Genomic DNA, 15,684 nt, shown 5'->3' with positions numbered 1-15,684 from the left:
GTTTCTATGGCTATGCCAGCCAAAAGTTGCAAATATCTCCAAGAGCTTCAATCGGATTTTAGGATTTGTAGACATGAAACTTTTTTCAGAAATCAATTCTTCAATTCGGTAGGCTCTGCATGCCGATGGCTGCATGCTTGCTTCTGAAAGCTGATTGGCTCAATCACTATCGGAATGAATGATCGACTTTATCTTTCCTGTCGGCTTCCATGTCCTGAAGAAGAAACACAGCTCTTTCATACACGACAAAGACCTTCGCCATGATATAGACCAAGCTCTGCCAAATTGAGAATGTGATTTCAGCAGGAGCATAATCGATTCTGGATCTATAAAATTATCTGGAAATCGTTGCTTAACATCAAAAATGGGGGACAATTCAGCCTTCTTCTACGGCACCTTGGTACGTTATACCTCCCTCCCACATCGAGCTATATTGCAATGAAGACCACTCATAAACAAGCCAACAGATGGCCCGCGAAGTCCTCTACCGCGTCATCTACGGCGACGAAAAAGTCACCCCCGTAACCACCATCCTCGCCGCAAACCTCACCCGCACCCCAGCCATCCTCCACAACCACTGCCGGCACAAAGTCCTCGGGGACGACTACCCAGGCGTCACCCCCCAGGAAGGCCACTCCGTCCGCGGAGTCTACGTCACCGGCCTCTCGGACCTAGACATGTTCCGCCTGGACATCTTCGAAGGAGACGAGTACACGAGAGTGAAGGTTACCGTGAAGCTGTTGGTGCAGGATGGGGACAAGGAGGTAGAGGGTGAGGAGAGAGAGACAGAGACGTATATCTTTACGGCGCCGGAGGAGCGGTTGGAGAAGGCGGAGTGGGATTATGAGGAGTTTCGGAGGGAGAAACTGTGGAGATGGGCGAGTACGAATGAGGAGTATGAAGGTATGTGGTTTCTTGGCAGATTTCTTTCAACATGTCCTGGAATTAAGTGCTGACTATTAACAAGAGGTTGATGCGGCTGTTTCTGCTGCTGCTGCTAGGCAAGATGGCCATGATCCCACGGGCGGACGAGGCATCTTCTCAGCGGCTCCAAAAAAAGAGCAAGAGGAGACTCTTGAGAGTGCAGTCTGATGGATCTCGTTGACGCGACTTAGAATTCTTGATGGTCCAGAAAATCTCCATAACATAGAATCTGTTTCTAGCATCATATCTTCTAGTCATCGCCTGCCTGCAAGGCGCAAAAGGAGTCCAGTCTTGCCAGTTTCCGTCAAATAGCATCCTAGATATTCTTGTTTTGATGGTCTTGTATCCACTATTGATATGGAGCAAGGCTAACATCGTTGAGCAATTGCGATACTTCTGACTAGTTGTGAACCTTTATTGTAGGCTTTACTGGAACAGCTCGAGTAAATTGGTATGGAAAGGCAGGTAGGTAAGTCGCCGAGAATAGTTTCCTTTCAAAAGGGCTGCTGCTGCTGTTCTCGGCTCCACAAAGCATTTGTTTACAACTTGAAACAATCATTCTCGCTAAATCCGAAGCCAAAGAAAGATCTTTCTTATCAATCAAGGTAGCAGTATGGCAATTTCTAGATTTGCAGATTCTGTGCCACCAAATCTCAAACCATAGGTCCACACCATGGCTTTTGCTGTATTCAAGAAGAAGATAAATTCTTTGTTGCCATACATTTCATGCGCCAGAGGGTATATCAACCCAGGCATTCCCCGTCACTTCGAATATCTCACAAGTTATCGCCTCCCTGTACGAAATCTAGTACCTATCCAAGACCAACACCGCAACGGATTAGAGAGTTCCAAAAGCCCAGATTGCTCACCTCCTCTCCTGCGCCTCATCTGCAAGTCCTCCCCATTCTCAAATAAATCACGGATAGAAACCAGCTCCGACGGAACAGGCAACCTATTATCAACATCCTCTTTATAAACACCTCTCATCCCAGCAAAAAGTTCATGATCAGTATACCTAGTGGACAGCCTACTCCACCATTTCGGATCCAACACCGTTCGTCCCTCCCCGAGATCCAACCACTTCGTAATCACAAGCTCAACTTCTGAGTCGGCGCAGTCTCGCAGCTCGATCTGGAATTCAGTCGGGCAGTATACGCACTGTCTAGTCCCGGTACTTTGAATACACTGCTGTGTCTCGTGGTCATGGTCGTGGTCGTGCTCGAGTGTGCATGGCGCATAGTCTGGGAGACGGGCGTCGAAGCTCAGGCCGGGGATGCCGACGTGATGACATATGGCAATGCGAGCCGTCATTGGTACTATTATGGGATCGCCATGAGGATACCATAGTGACTCTTGTACTCTGAGGAGTAAAGATCCGTTAATAATCTTTGCTTGTGATGAGAACTGATATGGAGCATTATCTCGGGTTCCTGTGATTTTGCAGGTGAATCGTTCCAAGAATCGGTTGTAGTCCAGGCCCTGGCGGTAAAGCTTCATCATAGCTGCCATATCAATGAATGTAAGGTTTTGGTGAATGTAAACATAGACGCCTGCGAATAATTCTGATGCGTAGCAATCTTCGGTTTTGTGCTTAACACCCCCAATGCGATGGAGTACAACGCAGTGAGAGCAAAGTACATGATCCGAAAGATCGATCTCCAAGAGGCGTAGAAATTTCTCAAGCTCTTGTCTCTGGTTGGTATTCCGGATTGCTTGCCAGTATTGTGTTCCAAGTGTATGAAGCACCGCATGGCAACAGTGTGTAAAAGTGGCTGCAGAAGCAGCTGATAGAAATTGTGCAATATGGAGAATCATCTCACGAGGCAGCTCCAAAAGAGCGGCCATTGCTTCGACAAGAGGCCAGAAACTGTAGGTAGCAAAGGGTGTTTCAGTCGATTGCAGTCCTCTTCCTGAGTGAATAATCTTTAATGTATTCGGTCATTGTGGTGACTTTGACGACAAGCCTACTATTAGTGTCTAGCTGCGGGAACCAAGTTGGTACAGTAAAGGCAATCCGCGTGGGCACCGTCATCGCTTAGTCTCGTATATTACTTTTACACTGGCCAACTTGCTGGCCCTGTCTGATCAGCTCACAATCGAAAGAATCGTATGTAAAAAGTTGCTCAAATTAAGGATTCGCATCAGCTGTTCCCTGGATATCTACTTAGTCATGTCCATCATGTATCATCATTTCGTAAATGCTCGACCAATTTCATATCCTATTTCCCAATTTCCATTTTCCAGCCCTAGTCCCATCCCGTACTCCATCCTCCAAAGCAAGAGTCGTGAGCACATGACCACGAAGTCCATTCAAAGCAATAGTCTCTCCAGCAGCGCAGCCACTGCTCCCAAGAAAGCAGCACTCCGCCACGCCGGGCTTTGCTGAACACCCCCTGCTTTTGAACTGCTTGTGCCCACAACCTTTGCAGCATTCCCACAGTTTCGCCCAAAACAAGGCGTCTCCTCTCCTTGGCCTACAGCCGTCGCCGTTGGAGCACCCGTGATCAAAAAGCCTTGCTCGTCGTAGCTTTTCGGCATCGTCTGCCAGCCATGTTGGCGTGTGTAGGTAGTTGGAAATCCACGGTCGTCGAATCCCGTGGACACATCAAGGCCACCTCCAATAGGCGGATATAATGGCGAGGGCGAGGGGCCCACTGAAGAGAAAGGGGTTGATATTGGTAACGTCTGTGACTCGTTAGTATGTGATGACAAAAAGCTCGAATACGCGAGACAAGGGGAGGGATTTAGGACATACGTACTGCCGCAGAATTTGCAGGCTGTATTTTTCCGGATGAGGTAATGATCCATCCATCTGGTATTCCGGCAACGGTGGGCACGGAAGTCACTGTTGAGAGAGTTGTAGTTGCCACCCATGGCCAGCCAGTTTGATGTGCTGTAGATCCGTGATTATCTCCCAAGCCTGCTGGAATAGATGGTGATGCAGAAGTCACGGCTGGAACGTCTGCTGTGGCTATTGGAGATCCGGCCGCACCAGAATTTCCGTTGACTTTACCACCGACTGCTTGAATGGACTCCCAGTTACCGCTGGTGTCACCATATTTATATTGCGTTCCAGTCGAATAGTCGGTTACGGCAATTGACTGGACGGTCATTGTGAATGGCCCTTTGGAATAGTCTGTCGGTCCTCGAGCCCAGGATATCGTACCAGATGGGTTCGAAGAATCTCCTCCTGACCATGAACCAAACTTGATCTGCATGGGTGATTGTGGGTACTGATTTGTATCTGCCGTGGCTGGAGTAAGGACTCGAACCACGGTATTGCCAACAGACCATTTAATTTGTTCGGCAGTCCAGTCGATTGTGTATGTGATAAATTCTCCTTGGTTGTTTGGCGCAGGATTAAAGGCTCCACGATTGTAAGTCGTAACGTCTCCCTTTCCGAAGTAATTTGTTTGAACCTCGGAGTCGTCTGCTCCCAGCCATTCCATGTCGATCTCGTCGAGTGTATCCGATTGCAGCACCAGTGTGCTAACGATACCTGCTCCAGGAGCCGACTTCATTGTAATCTGAACCTTCCCGAACATGATGTAGAATACGCTGGCTAGTTGGGGAGCATCTCCGCTGCCTGAGACTGTAAAGTGTACGCCGCTCGAGTCGTAGGTAGGATTGCCAATGGCGGTGAAGGAGTTGACCTCGCCTTTCGTGAAGTCGACGCTGATAGCTTTCCCAAGTGCTGTGTTCGCAGGACAGCCGGCTAGTTGCATATCAGTATAGGACTCGGTGATTACGGTCTGGCATGGAAGACTTACATGTGTATAGAGGATTGCAGGAGGAGTATGTTTGAGCAGCAGCAAGCTCACAGATCGAAGCTGCAAGGACGAATATCGATCTCGAAAACATTATGTAAATGAAGAATGGTATTGTACAGAGAAGGAAGGAAATCGCTCAAATATACAAGAAAGGTGGCAGACTGTTGTCTTCGCCAATCCTTTGTGTTTGATTCGATTCCCGGCGGTGTGGATAAGGACAATGCGATAAGGGTCGAGGGATGTGGGAATGCAGAATAGTGAGTAATGTACAAGAGGCGTTTGATATGGTCTAGAATTTTGCAGATGCAGCTGCCCGCAGGGTTAGAAGTACCTCCCGCAGATGAGATGCAGGAGGCTGGGAAGAAATCAAGCGGGGTGGCTGGGGGTGGGACCAACACGACATCATCCAGCTTCCAAGGTTGCGCTGGCGGGATCCAAGGACAGCGGAGACCTTGGAAATTGGATGTGTCTCGTAACTTACAAGTTTGAGTTTCCACTTGGAAAGCGGCGTCATCAATCCGGCGGAGAGGGCTCGGTATTGTTTGTTTTTCCAAGGTCAACAATGCGCCCGGGAAAGTTGGCGATCCTCGCTAATGTGATTCTGCCGCCTCACCGCCCGACGGGCTACTGCCGCTCGCCCAGCCGGGAGGCTGGGGCTGTGGTCCCTCAGGATTTTGTTCCTGAAGATCTTGGAGATCCCCACAACAATGTATTCATTAACTTTGGCATTCATAATGGAACACGTATCTGTTGATCTATGTCTTACTTTCGACTTGTCCTGTTGAGGATCGCTCTGCGATTCGATTCTTAAGACGAGGCTAAACTTCCAGCCGTCACGTTAGGTACTCCTGATATATCTGCACTGACAGGGCACAAGGTCTCGGCGATTGGGCATCATTACTCTCTATAGCCCAAAAGGTTATTCTCTCCAATAGCCATAAATTGATCCTTATGGAGACTAGTGAGTCTTCGTTCAGGCAGACATGTTTGCTTGCAAATTTCAGGTCACTCAGCGGCTGTTCTGTTTTCTCCATATATCACATTTGAGCTATATTCTCAAACACCAGATTGCTCAAGGCATTTCTGTCCTACAATGCAGATAGGGGAAGCCTCAGGAAGACCGGCTCCATCAAGAACAATTGGTGGTATGCTGTACCAGCAACGGTGTCAAGAGCTAAGAAATCTTATGTTTTAATACTTTGCACACAGTTGATCTGGAGCACTAAGCGCTACGAAGTCATGCCTTGGAAAGCAAGAAACCGCCATTTTGAAGTCGTTGGAAAACGCTTTTCGGATCCCATTTCTGTCCAGTGGCTTGTAGATGCTCTAAGCTCTCATGGCTATAGCTTCGCAGCGGGGACTGGATGTAAGAAGCATCGTTCATGAACTTGAAGTCCAGGTCGAGCGCATGAGCTTCGGCTGCGTCTTCGATCCCCGAGATCAACTGTCTTATCTGTTTTCGTGCTAGCTCATTTTCGGATTCTTCTGTACATGTCACTGCTATTGCTAGCCCTACGAGAAAACTTCAGTAGTCTTCTGGGTCGATAGCAAGTTGGTGGAGCTTACATGCTTGACTCACAGGGGAGACATTCAAGGAATTACCTTCCCTGACAGAAGCTTTCGCAACTGGCTGGTAGGTAAAAACTAGAGAGTACGAGTCGGACGTGACTGCGGAGCTCTTAATCCCCTGCAGAATGGACTGCAATTCCAGATAAAAATCTATATCTGGAAGAACAGTCAAGGTGCCACTTTCGCGTCTTGAATCTTGGTCAGCCTTTTCAAATCAATGATAGGCAGAACATACTTTGCAGCCTCATTCATGCTCACAGCTGCCGCAACTGAAGATGCTGTCCCATTTGTCTCTGGCACGGTAACCATCACTGGCGTGATCTCATCGAACGTCTTGAAAGCAGTCACTGGCGAAGCTGTCCATCCCAGGTACAACATGCCTGCCACGAAGAAGTCTCCTGTACAAGTGAGGAAGAAACCAATACGATCATCGGTCTCCATAGCCTTTTGCACTTCAACAGTGGCTTTCAAGACACGTTCAGATTCCTTGGCGCTGTACATCTTGAACGTATACCAGACCTTGTAGTCTGGGTGCGTGTACAGGTCGAATCTAGTGACAATCCCGAAGTTCGGTCCGCCTCCTTTCAAAGCCCGGAAGAGATCTTGGTTCTCGTTCGCATTTGCATTGACGACCTCCGAGTTTGCGAGAACAACCTACATAAATCATCAACAATTTTCAAACCCTTTTTTCTGCACCTCTATCTCACCTCAAAATTCTTCACATTATCAAAGGCCATCCCCCATCGATTCGAGAAATGCGACATCCCACCACCCAACAACAATCCTCCAACACCAACTTCAGACACCCGTCCACCAACAACAGTCAACTCCTCTTTCTCAAGAACGTCGTATACCTCTCCCCACGTCGCGCCTGGTCCAACGGAGACAACATCTCGTTCAGGCGCTAGAACCACGCTATTCAAATGCCTGAGATCAATCACCACGCCCGACTCGTCTACACTGCTGAATCCAGGATTGGGATTGTGTCCGACAGTGCGAACAGCGAATCTTGATTGCAGAATTGTGATGATTCTGAGTGTCAGTTGAACTTCCAGTACACTTATTGGTTTGATGAAGCATGCAGCCGGGAGCCAACATGTTGTAGACCTGCGTATTTAGTTACCGATCTACTTATAATCGAGGACATGGAGCTGGAGAGAATTCATACCAAGGCTGATTCTTCTCTTGCTGATACAAAGTATCGTTCTTCGAAATTACGGACTCAGATCCGAGGACGATCTCACTGGCTTTACAGACCAAGCTCGCGCGCTGTACTGCGCTGCTGCTTGCTGCTTGTTGGGAGATACTGTTAAGTGTGGCCGCGTTGCTGGTGATTGCACCCTGGTAGATGGATACAGAGGTTGAAGTCTGTTCACTGGCAGTTTGAGGTGACAAGAGCGCCAGAAGGGCTGTGGATAATTCTTTCATCTTGAATTGCATCTTGAGAGAGCGAAGCTATGGAGAATGATGTGTGGGATTGAATCCTTTTGTACTGTGGTCTGGTGCGTGATCGGACCAGATCGATGATCGAAGCGATACCAGCCTGGCGGCAGGCAATAATCTACATGGGAAGGATCGTTGGAGAGGATACGATTCTCGGTTGCTTATAGGCTGTTGATCTTGTGTCACTTCTTCCAGCTTCATGTAAGCAATATCGTGCACTTCTCGAATGTCCGAAAAGCCGAATGGAGATCTGCATCTTTCTCGCTTAAATTCTTGGAGTGTTGTTGTTGCCCACATCAACTGAGCTTGGGGTGGGAAACATCACTCGCCACGGTCCCTGAGAGCGGAGATCGAGATTGTAAGGTGTACGAGGACACAGGTCCTTAGTACTTACTACTCACAATGCCGATTAGCATAGAGGTATGCCGTCGTCGACAGCTCAAGCTGCTTCTTGTTGTCCAAGCAGTGTGCTCCTGTCATCTTGTGTACGACTTGGAATCCATCAAACGTGGCTACACCCGCACATACTTCACATTCAGACGGTCAAACGAAAATTCTGATTAAAATGATATCGAGGTGTTGAAAGTTGCTTGACTTAGCTTTAGCACCTTCAACAACAGTTGGGAGTAAACACCACATGCAAATACCTGAAGTCGTCGCGGCGCTTTAAAGTATCAATGATTTCCAAATACCACCCGCTCCTCATCAAATCTCGGTAGCGCAGCAGACTCTTCTCAGGCAACAAACATATGTCTTCAATCCAAAATACGACGATCAATGGACCCACGAACCCTGGGCTACACCTTCTCTCCCTTCGCGTCCCTCACAGCGCCCTTAACTTGTACCACAAGTTGCATTTGTTCTTCGGCCGCGGTGACGGTCTTCTCCCACCTCCAAGCCGGAATCTTGCGTTCGTACAGCTCATCAATCTCGGCTGCGGAACGGCTGCGCGAAGAAAGGGAAGTCAGCCAGCCAGTCACGTTCATACAGTACGGTGGATCGATGTGGGTTATATTTTGTTTCCTTGTCCAGGCTTTGTTTGACTAAGCTAGGTGAAGAAGACTTACCCTTTCGTCTCAGGCAGGTAGAGCCACATGATGATGCATATTGGAACGGAGAAAGCGCCGTATACGAAGCCAGTTTTGAGACTGAGTGAGAGGAGCATTGGCGGTGTTGCGTAGCTGTGGAAAAAAGTAATTAGTAGGACTTTCTGTCAAAAGAGTTGAGCGGAGGGTTACTGACCATGTAGCTATGCCCATAATGGAGTTCGAGAAGAAAGTCACAGGTCCCGTTTTGACTATGTACGGTTACTTACTTGGTCATCTCTCGCAAGAGGGAAAGATAGAAATGGGACGTTGAACATACTTCGTAGAAGCGCAGAGGGAAGCTCAGCCGAGTAGAGGTAGTACGACATGGCGATGAGTTGGAACGAGAAAGTCCAGAAACAGCAAATTACCAGCTATAGCATACATCAGTCCGAAATTTAAGGAGGAAATTGCAGCAGCTGATCTTGGGAAACTTACAAGGCCAGTAGCAGCCGCAGTATTCCCGGATGTTGCTCCCGTCCAGTGCAGTCCACCTACAACGAAGAGAATGGCACAGACAAATGTCTGGCAACAATTGATGATCAGACGACGACCAATCTTGTCGGTACTCAAGGACCAGAGAATGACGGCAAGGAGATTGCAGCAGCTAGAATAGAATTAGCCGCCTCGTGGACAGAGAGAAAAGCATGTTTTGGGAAAGTGGACTCACGAGAGAATGACTGTTCCGAGAAAAGGATCCTCAAGGCCAGCAAGAGAGAAAAAGTCTTTAAGATCAGATTAGTATGGTGTCGTGGGGGTTGTAAACATGGATGACATACATGTTGAATAAGTACTAATGATGGCCAAACCAGCGAGTTGTTGGCATACCGCAAGTACCATGACAGTAAGTGTACGTTTCTAGCATGCCATCAGCACTCTCCCCTATCTCAAACGAAATAAATTGACCCACAAGGTTAAGACCCTGGAAAACATGTATGAATCTCGGCTCATCCTCCAGCTGCGACTTCTCATGCTCAATCGTTCTCGCAATAATGCCATACTCTTCTTCAAAGTCATACTCGTCAACACCACTATACAGCTGTCTCATGCTCTTCATAGCTTTCTCCTTATTACCGCGTCGAGCATGGAACCAAGGAGATTCCGGAATGAAGATCCAAAACACGATCATTATCCCGATGGGGATCCAGAGAATGCGCATTGCTAGGAGGTAGTTGTCGGGGTGTTTTTGGTTGAGTTGTTGCATCATTACGGAGGTGACGATGCCGCCAATGTTATTCCTTGTGGGACATCAGCAGGTAAAAATCGAGCAGGCTGTGAAGGAGTGGAACGTACCAAACCGACGAGAAAGTGATCATACCACCTCGGATTCTGTTGGGGCAGATCTCCATGATGTAGACTTGGCATGTAACTCTGTGCAAGGTCAGAAAAGAGTTGGGAAATGCTTGGGCAAGGTCAGAGCGTACTGAAGTATACCGATACCTGCACCATTGCAAAGCTTTGCCAGTGCCTATATGATACATTAGCAAGTAACATATCGATTGTAGGAAGCAATGGAGTGACTCACCCAAACGGACGGACTTTTAGCTGTGTTGAGGAAAACGCAACCCTAGATATGTTAACGAGCCCTCCTCGTTCATGCTATTACCCTATCAATCGCTTACAACGACGAGCCAAATCCAAGCAAGGTAGAACGAAGCCTTACGACCATAACGATCTGCGAACCTATTGCACATTAGCTACAGTCTGTAAACCGGTACAGAGGTATGCGTACCAAGAGATGTAAGTGAAAGTGATGATCTGGCCGACATTCTGAACCAATCAGCAGGGGAATTCTTCTGGTGAATAGTAGGAATACCAAAAGAGCACTCCAAGTGGATACTTTCAATCGTTAGCATTGGGTGTGTTTGTGGAAGAAAACGTGCTCACACCAGGGAGGATCAAGTGCTCTAACCCCAGCGCCACCAGTGGTACCAAACTCCTCTGTTCCTCGAATCAGTATTTAAAAGTTGGACCCCGTCAGGATCGGTGATCAGGAGCTATGCCAAATCGAGGTTTCCGAAATCAATGGAACGGAAGGGCAAGGGAAAACATACTAATAAAACCCTTGTTTGCAACGACACTGCCTCCAGCTCCAAGCTGTCCCACAGACACGACAAGTCAGCATCTACACATATCATCCCCCTTTGGTCACCACAGAGCTCTACCCACTTACCTCAAAACCTTCGCAGACATAACCTGTGTAGACAGCTAATGAAACCAGGACGACACGCCTAAAGACCCACACAGTGCGGGGGATAGACAGTTCATCGTACCTAGACTTCACTAGACCATAGCTATCATATCCGTCGACTTTGGCGTCAGGATCGTCCTGAGGCTGTATAGACATGTCCTCGAGGTGAGCCTGCGTAGGCTTCTCGGACTGGCTGGGTACCGCAGCTGGTTGGCTCATGATGAGATTGCTAATCGAGTTGAAGCTGACAGTTGGACAGAGAGCGTCTTCTGATATGTGATAATAGCTCGGAATGCAGATCCATGAAGCTTTATATACCACTAGTTTAAGTAAAAGTTCAATCTATTCTGCAGAGCAAAGCTCACGCTACACAACCGGAACAGGCCATACCTATGCCAACAACTGTGCCTGCTTTGCTCGGGTCCATACTCGGCCCAAACTACACCGGAAACGAGACTTGCATCTGCTCTCCTCACGAATACGATTCAGTCGCAAGGACTTGGTACAGCATTGAGCGAATCACAATCTTGAGGGAATGAGGGGAACTTGGGGAGGGGTGTAGCTATGTTGGACTGATCGTCCGGGTAGACATCAAGTATGACCCGAGCCTTGCTTGTGATAGGCGCCGGGGTCACTGCCCATGTATCATTAACGTTACATGATGTTGTACGTAGCTGAGGTATGAGAGGGCTCCTATGCTTACCTTGCGTATCTTACCGTTTGCGATTTCCATCTCTGAGATACAACCTCCTTGAACTACTCGATTCCGATTGCTAGTAAGCAACGGGCTTTCTCCATCGAGAACCTCTCCATTTCACGAGTGTATATCCACATATATAATATGCACGGCACATGATTTTTCTTAGCCATAGCATCATAATAGCGCTCGAAAGCAAAATTGAAGACGTAATGGTTACAGAATTCTTTGTTTACGAACTTCCTGTCGCATTCACGGTGTAGGTTAAGGAAAGTATACGACAACAATGGTCCGGAATTATAACGCAGCGAGAAATTTGGAGGCATCGTGAGACGGGTGTCCAACTGCCTGGCTGATCCACGAGTGGAACGTGGGGTAACGGATGTCAACAAGGTATTGCAGTGCGGGGTTGACATGCGGGGAAGAGCTAATGCTCCCACCTCTTCAAGTTCTAGAAGGATTTAGCCCTATCAGATCCAAATATCTTCAAATAGCCAAGGCCCTTTCTTTAGTGACTTGAATCGACGAACATGTAATAAATATACAAGTCAAAATGTGCGCACTTGTACTAAGAAGGTAGAGCTCTCAAAATACTCGCTTAAGCATCTCCGAGAAGGTAAAATCAATAGCAAACTAAGACTTACTAATCTTATATAGTCTCAACATGACCAAAAACGACAGTTGAAGTTGAGAAGTAGCATTAGAGCGTGAGAAGAACTCGTTTTGGATCCAACTAAGGGTTTCGCTCTCGCTTGAAATCACTGCAACTCCACTCAGCCAGGAACTGAGGAAGTGAAGCTTGTTGAGTCTGAATCACAAACATGGGAGGTGACAGAAAAGGTGTACCGATAACTGCGATATCAGACCGGGACCTCGCTCCTGGAGAGGAGTTTAGAGCTTTGTAGGAAATCGATCCTCTCAGAATGCAGGGGAAAGCGGTTGATTGGTGCTGGTTCGGGCATTCCGAGTTTTGGCTCTCTAAAGTCTATTAGATCTTGGACTTGGCAAAGCATGAGTGCAATTACACAGAGTTGTAAACTTCAGGAAGTATATTTCGATATTTGCCAAGGATGATGAAGAGCTCTTCAGCTCGAGCTCTCAAATGCCCCTCATTCTACCCCACCAATCAATGCATCGACGTCATCAACATTCCTTGTACACCGAAGTGGAGAGACCTCCAGGAACAGGAACAAAATGAAATATCCTAGAAACAAGCCCCCATTTTCTTAATCCCCTCGTATCTACACCACCAAATCCATGATCGTCAAATGTCCCATCGCCTCCTCAGCACACTCAAACCCCGCCAATTCACAACCACATCCACAAAAATGTCACTCTCCACTAACCCCATCAAACTCAACAACGGCGTCCTCATGCCCCGAATCCACCTCGGCGTGTACATGACCTCCGGCAGCGAAACCTCCAACGCCGTAACCTACGCCCTCGAAGCCGGGTACCGCGCCGTCGACTCAGCAGAGTGGTACGCCAATGAGAAAGAAGTCGGATCCTCAATCTTGAAATACCTTGAAAAGAATCCGGAGGTCAAGAGGGAGGATGTGTGGTTTACGACCAAGTTGAAGGAGAATAGGGGGTATGATGAGACGAGGAGGAAGATTAAGGAGAGTATTAGGAAGAGCGGGATGGGGTATTTGGATCTGTATTTGTTGCATAGTCCGTATGGGGGGAAGGGGAAGAGGTTGGAGTGTTGGAGGGCGGTGGAGGATGCTGTTGCTGAAGGGGAGGTGCGGGCTGGTGGGGTGAGCAATTATGGTGTTAAGCATGTGCGTGATCCCAGATTTCTCCTTCTTGTTTCTCCTTCGCAGACACAAATTAGAGATCTCTTGTACTGACGAGAAGTCTGCCGCAGCTCCAAGAACTCCTCGACTCGAATCCAAAAACCATCCCAGCAGTCAACCAGATCGAAGTCCACCCCTTCAACACCCGAACGGACATTACATCCTTCTGCCAAAAACACGGTATAGTAGTCGAAGCATATGCGCCTCTCGCGCGCGCTCTACGGATGAAGAACCCCAAGGTTGTACAATTAAGTAAGAAGTATGGATGTACGCCTGCGCAGTTGCTGGTAAGATGGAGCTTGCAGCATGGATACGTGCCGTTACCGAAGAGTGTGACGAAGGAGAGGATTGTGGCGAATAAGACGGTAGAGGGGTTTGAGATCGATGAGGAGGGTATGAAGATTCTAGATGGGTGTGATGAGTATCTAGTGACGGATTGGGATCCTACAGATTGCGATTAATGCCATGATGATTAAATACAAGGGACTTTGTAACATAGCAGTAGGTAGCATTCCCGTCATACAGCAACTATCGCCAATATCCTGGATGACAGGTGCTGCCTGCTGTCGATCTTTAGCCGTTTGGGCGAGATTAGACAGTAACACGGTAAAATTCCGAGGTCCAAAGAAGAAGGCTGTACTTGTTGGGGTGTGAGTATGGAGGTTTTGTTTTAAAAGCAACGTTAAGGTAGGAGAGGGTTCGGACTGGCCGAATGCCCGCGATTAGTGACCAGTGTTCACGAAATGATAAAGGAGATTGTTATTTGAATTATTCCAAATAATTGTTCGTGGTTGATTAAACTTGATGTGATTCAAAAAATCAATAAGTGTAATGTATTGTATTGTATTGCCGCCCCCTTGTCTATACGTACTGGACTAACAACGGGAGATCTGAGACTTTTGAGATGCGGGCTGGAACCCAGATGAACTTGTTGATCCAGCCAACCAATAGATCCGAGGACGTCAGCCAAGCCGAGATAAAGAGAAGGCAATCAATCTGAGACTCGTCGGAATAATGGAAGAAAAGAAAATACAGAGGGTATTTATATTCAATTCCAAAAGGAAAGGACCGAATCTCCAACCTGTGTGATGGAAATTCATTGGAAACGAGAGGTTGGATGTCGGCAGTGAGAGCCGCTTGTAGATCGCACCTAAGCCCTGAAAAGCACCCGATAGGTTGGGCTTCAGCCATAAACTTCATCCTTCAGCTCGGGAGGGATGGGGCGTTGGCCTCAACACACGGATCACTTCTCTCAACGTCAGCATATGCGAAAATGATGCCGAGGGTGCTACACTAAATCTCAAATCACTCCTAGATGCAGAGCACAACTTAATATGCACGACATATGGGCTGTCCCAGAGATGGGGGTGCTGGGACAATATCCCTGTTACACTGCGGTGATGCTTGAAAAGGGGGCTCGCACCCTTCAGGACGAGCCGGCCAGTTAGAAGAAAGGGCAATTAATACAGGCGCCGGTCCAGCCTTGCTTTTGTCTCTCCTTCGAGGTTATCTTGCGAGCCCAGACAGAGGGCTGTGGTACGAAAGGTCGTCTCCAGGTCGACGGGCCGAATGTGACAGGCTGACAGCTCTGGCAATGACGGATACATGCAGATAGGGCTTGCTTGCTGTGACGAGGGTTCATCGGATTCTTTGGGGGTCCTTGTTCCAGATACAATATGCAACTAGTTGTTCCCAGGACCATGAAGAGAAGCGGGTGACCAGCGTTGCAGTGCATTTCAGGATGTGTCCCGAGAAGTGGGGAGATGTATCTTGCAGATCATCAGATTGATCAGAAAAGGACGAGGCTATCGACTGTTGAGGCTGCTGAATGAACAGGTGAGAAGTGGATATGGTGTCTCTGGTTCGTGAGATATCTGAAGTTACAAGTCCGGTTGAAGCTGGAGAACTGTCGATCTTACTATTAATAGCCGAGAATTGGATATATTGAGTCAAGTAGGGGGGATTTCTTGCCACCTTCTGACGGACTGCAACGTTGGAGAAACAAGTGCAAATACTGTAGAAGGAAAGAAATGAGCCAATGCATCTCGGAACTCTTTAAGGAGCTAACCGACGGGTATGCGTGCTTATTTCATACACAGCTGCGTATGTGCGTCATGTGTGGCTAAAGCCAATATGGCAAATACAGATAGAGGAGGGGTAAGAGAAAGCTTCTGTGCACAGCTGGTGTGTCATGTTTTGCAGCAGACAG

The 15,684-nt window shown here is 47.9% G+C and overlaps 6 protein-coding genes across 6 annotated transcripts; 2 read left to right on the top strand and 4 right to left on the bottom strand.

Annotated features, from left to right (window-relative positions):
* The first annotated feature begins 27 nt into the window (after positions 1-27).
* Positions 28-1,306, top strand: ONS95_006541 (uncharacterized protein). The gene is made up of 3 exons (XM_058500006.1): positions 28-400; positions 468-903; positions 968-1,306. Exons 1-3 carry the CDS (start codon positions 365-367, stop codon positions 1,090-1,092), a joined length of 597 nt encoding a protein of 198 aa, XP_058349840.1. The 5' UTR covers positions 28-364; the 3' UTR covers positions 1,093-1,306.
* A 295-nt stretch (positions 1,307-1,601) lies between these two features.
* ONS95_006540 (uncharacterized protein) lies at positions 1,602-2,871 on the bottom strand. Its single transcript, XM_058500005.1, has one exon. The coding sequence runs from the start codon at positions 2,767-2,769 to the stop codon at positions 1,708-1,710; it is 1,062 nt and encodes a 353-aa protein (XP_058349839.1). The 5' UTR covers positions 2,770-2,871; the 3' UTR covers positions 1,602-1,707.
* Positions 2,872-3,668: 797 nt separating this feature from the next.
* Positions 3,669-4,785, bottom strand: ONS95_006539 (uncharacterized protein; the record flags this gene model as incomplete). Its single annotated transcript, XM_058500004.1, has 2 exons — positions 3,669-4,639; positions 4,695-4,785. The coding sequence occupies 2 exons, from the start codon at positions 4,783-4,785 to the stop codon at positions 3,669-3,671; spliced, it is 1,062 nt and encodes a 353-aa protein (XP_058349838.1).
* Positions 4,786-5,931: 1,146 nt separating this feature from the next.
* Positions 5,932-7,703, bottom strand: ONS95_006538 (uncharacterized protein; the record flags this gene model as incomplete). Its single annotated transcript, XM_058500003.1, has 5 exons — positions 5,932-6,206; positions 6,261-6,451; positions 6,499-6,917; positions 6,971-7,370; positions 7,432-7,703. 5 exons carry the CDS (start codon positions 7,701-7,703, stop codon positions 5,932-5,934), a joined length of 1,557 nt encoding a protein of 518 aa, XP_058349837.1.
* Positions 7,704-8,503: 800 nt separating this feature from the next.
* ONS95_006537 (uncharacterized protein) lies at positions 8,504-11,409 on the bottom strand (the record flags this gene model as incomplete). The annotated part of the gene is made up of 18 exons (XM_058500002.1): positions 8,504-8,651; positions 8,774-8,887; positions 8,949-9,003; positions 9,072-9,165; positions 9,230-9,398; positions 9,462-9,516; positions 9,571-9,649; positions 9,702-10,029; positions 10,085-10,162; positions 10,216-10,259; positions 10,317-10,358; positions 10,414-10,474; positions 10,524-10,561; positions 10,608-10,630; positions 10,679-10,732; positions 10,846-10,888; positions 10,965-11,290; positions 11,373-11,409. 18 exons carry the CDS (start codon positions 11,407-11,409, stop codon positions 8,504-8,506), a joined length of 1,788 nt encoding a protein of 595 aa, XP_058349836.1.
* A 1,598-nt stretch (positions 11,410-13,007) lies between these two features.
* On the top strand, positions 13,008-15,532 carry ONS95_006536 (uncharacterized protein; the record flags this gene model as incomplete). Its single annotated transcript, XM_058500001.1, has 2 exons — positions 13,008-13,460; positions 13,547-15,532. The coding sequence occupies 2 exons, from the start codon at positions 13,008-13,010 to the stop codon at positions 13,934-13,936; spliced, it is 843 nt and encodes a 280-aa protein (XP_058349835.1). The 3' UTR covers positions 13,937-15,532.
* Between the last annotated feature and the right edge of the window lie 152 nt (positions 15,533-15,684).

The sequence above is a fragment of the Cadophora gregata genome (assembly GCF_030347475.1).
Source record: "Cadophora gregata isolate MNR1 chromosome Unknown scaffold_18, whole genome shotgun sequence".
Taxonomy (NCBI): domain Eukaryota; kingdom Fungi; phylum Ascomycota; class Leotiomycetes; order Helotiales; family Ploettnerulaceae; genus Cadophora; species Cadophora gregata.
Note: the sequence above shows the minus strand (reverse complement) of the source record. Positions and strands in the feature narration are given on the sequence as shown.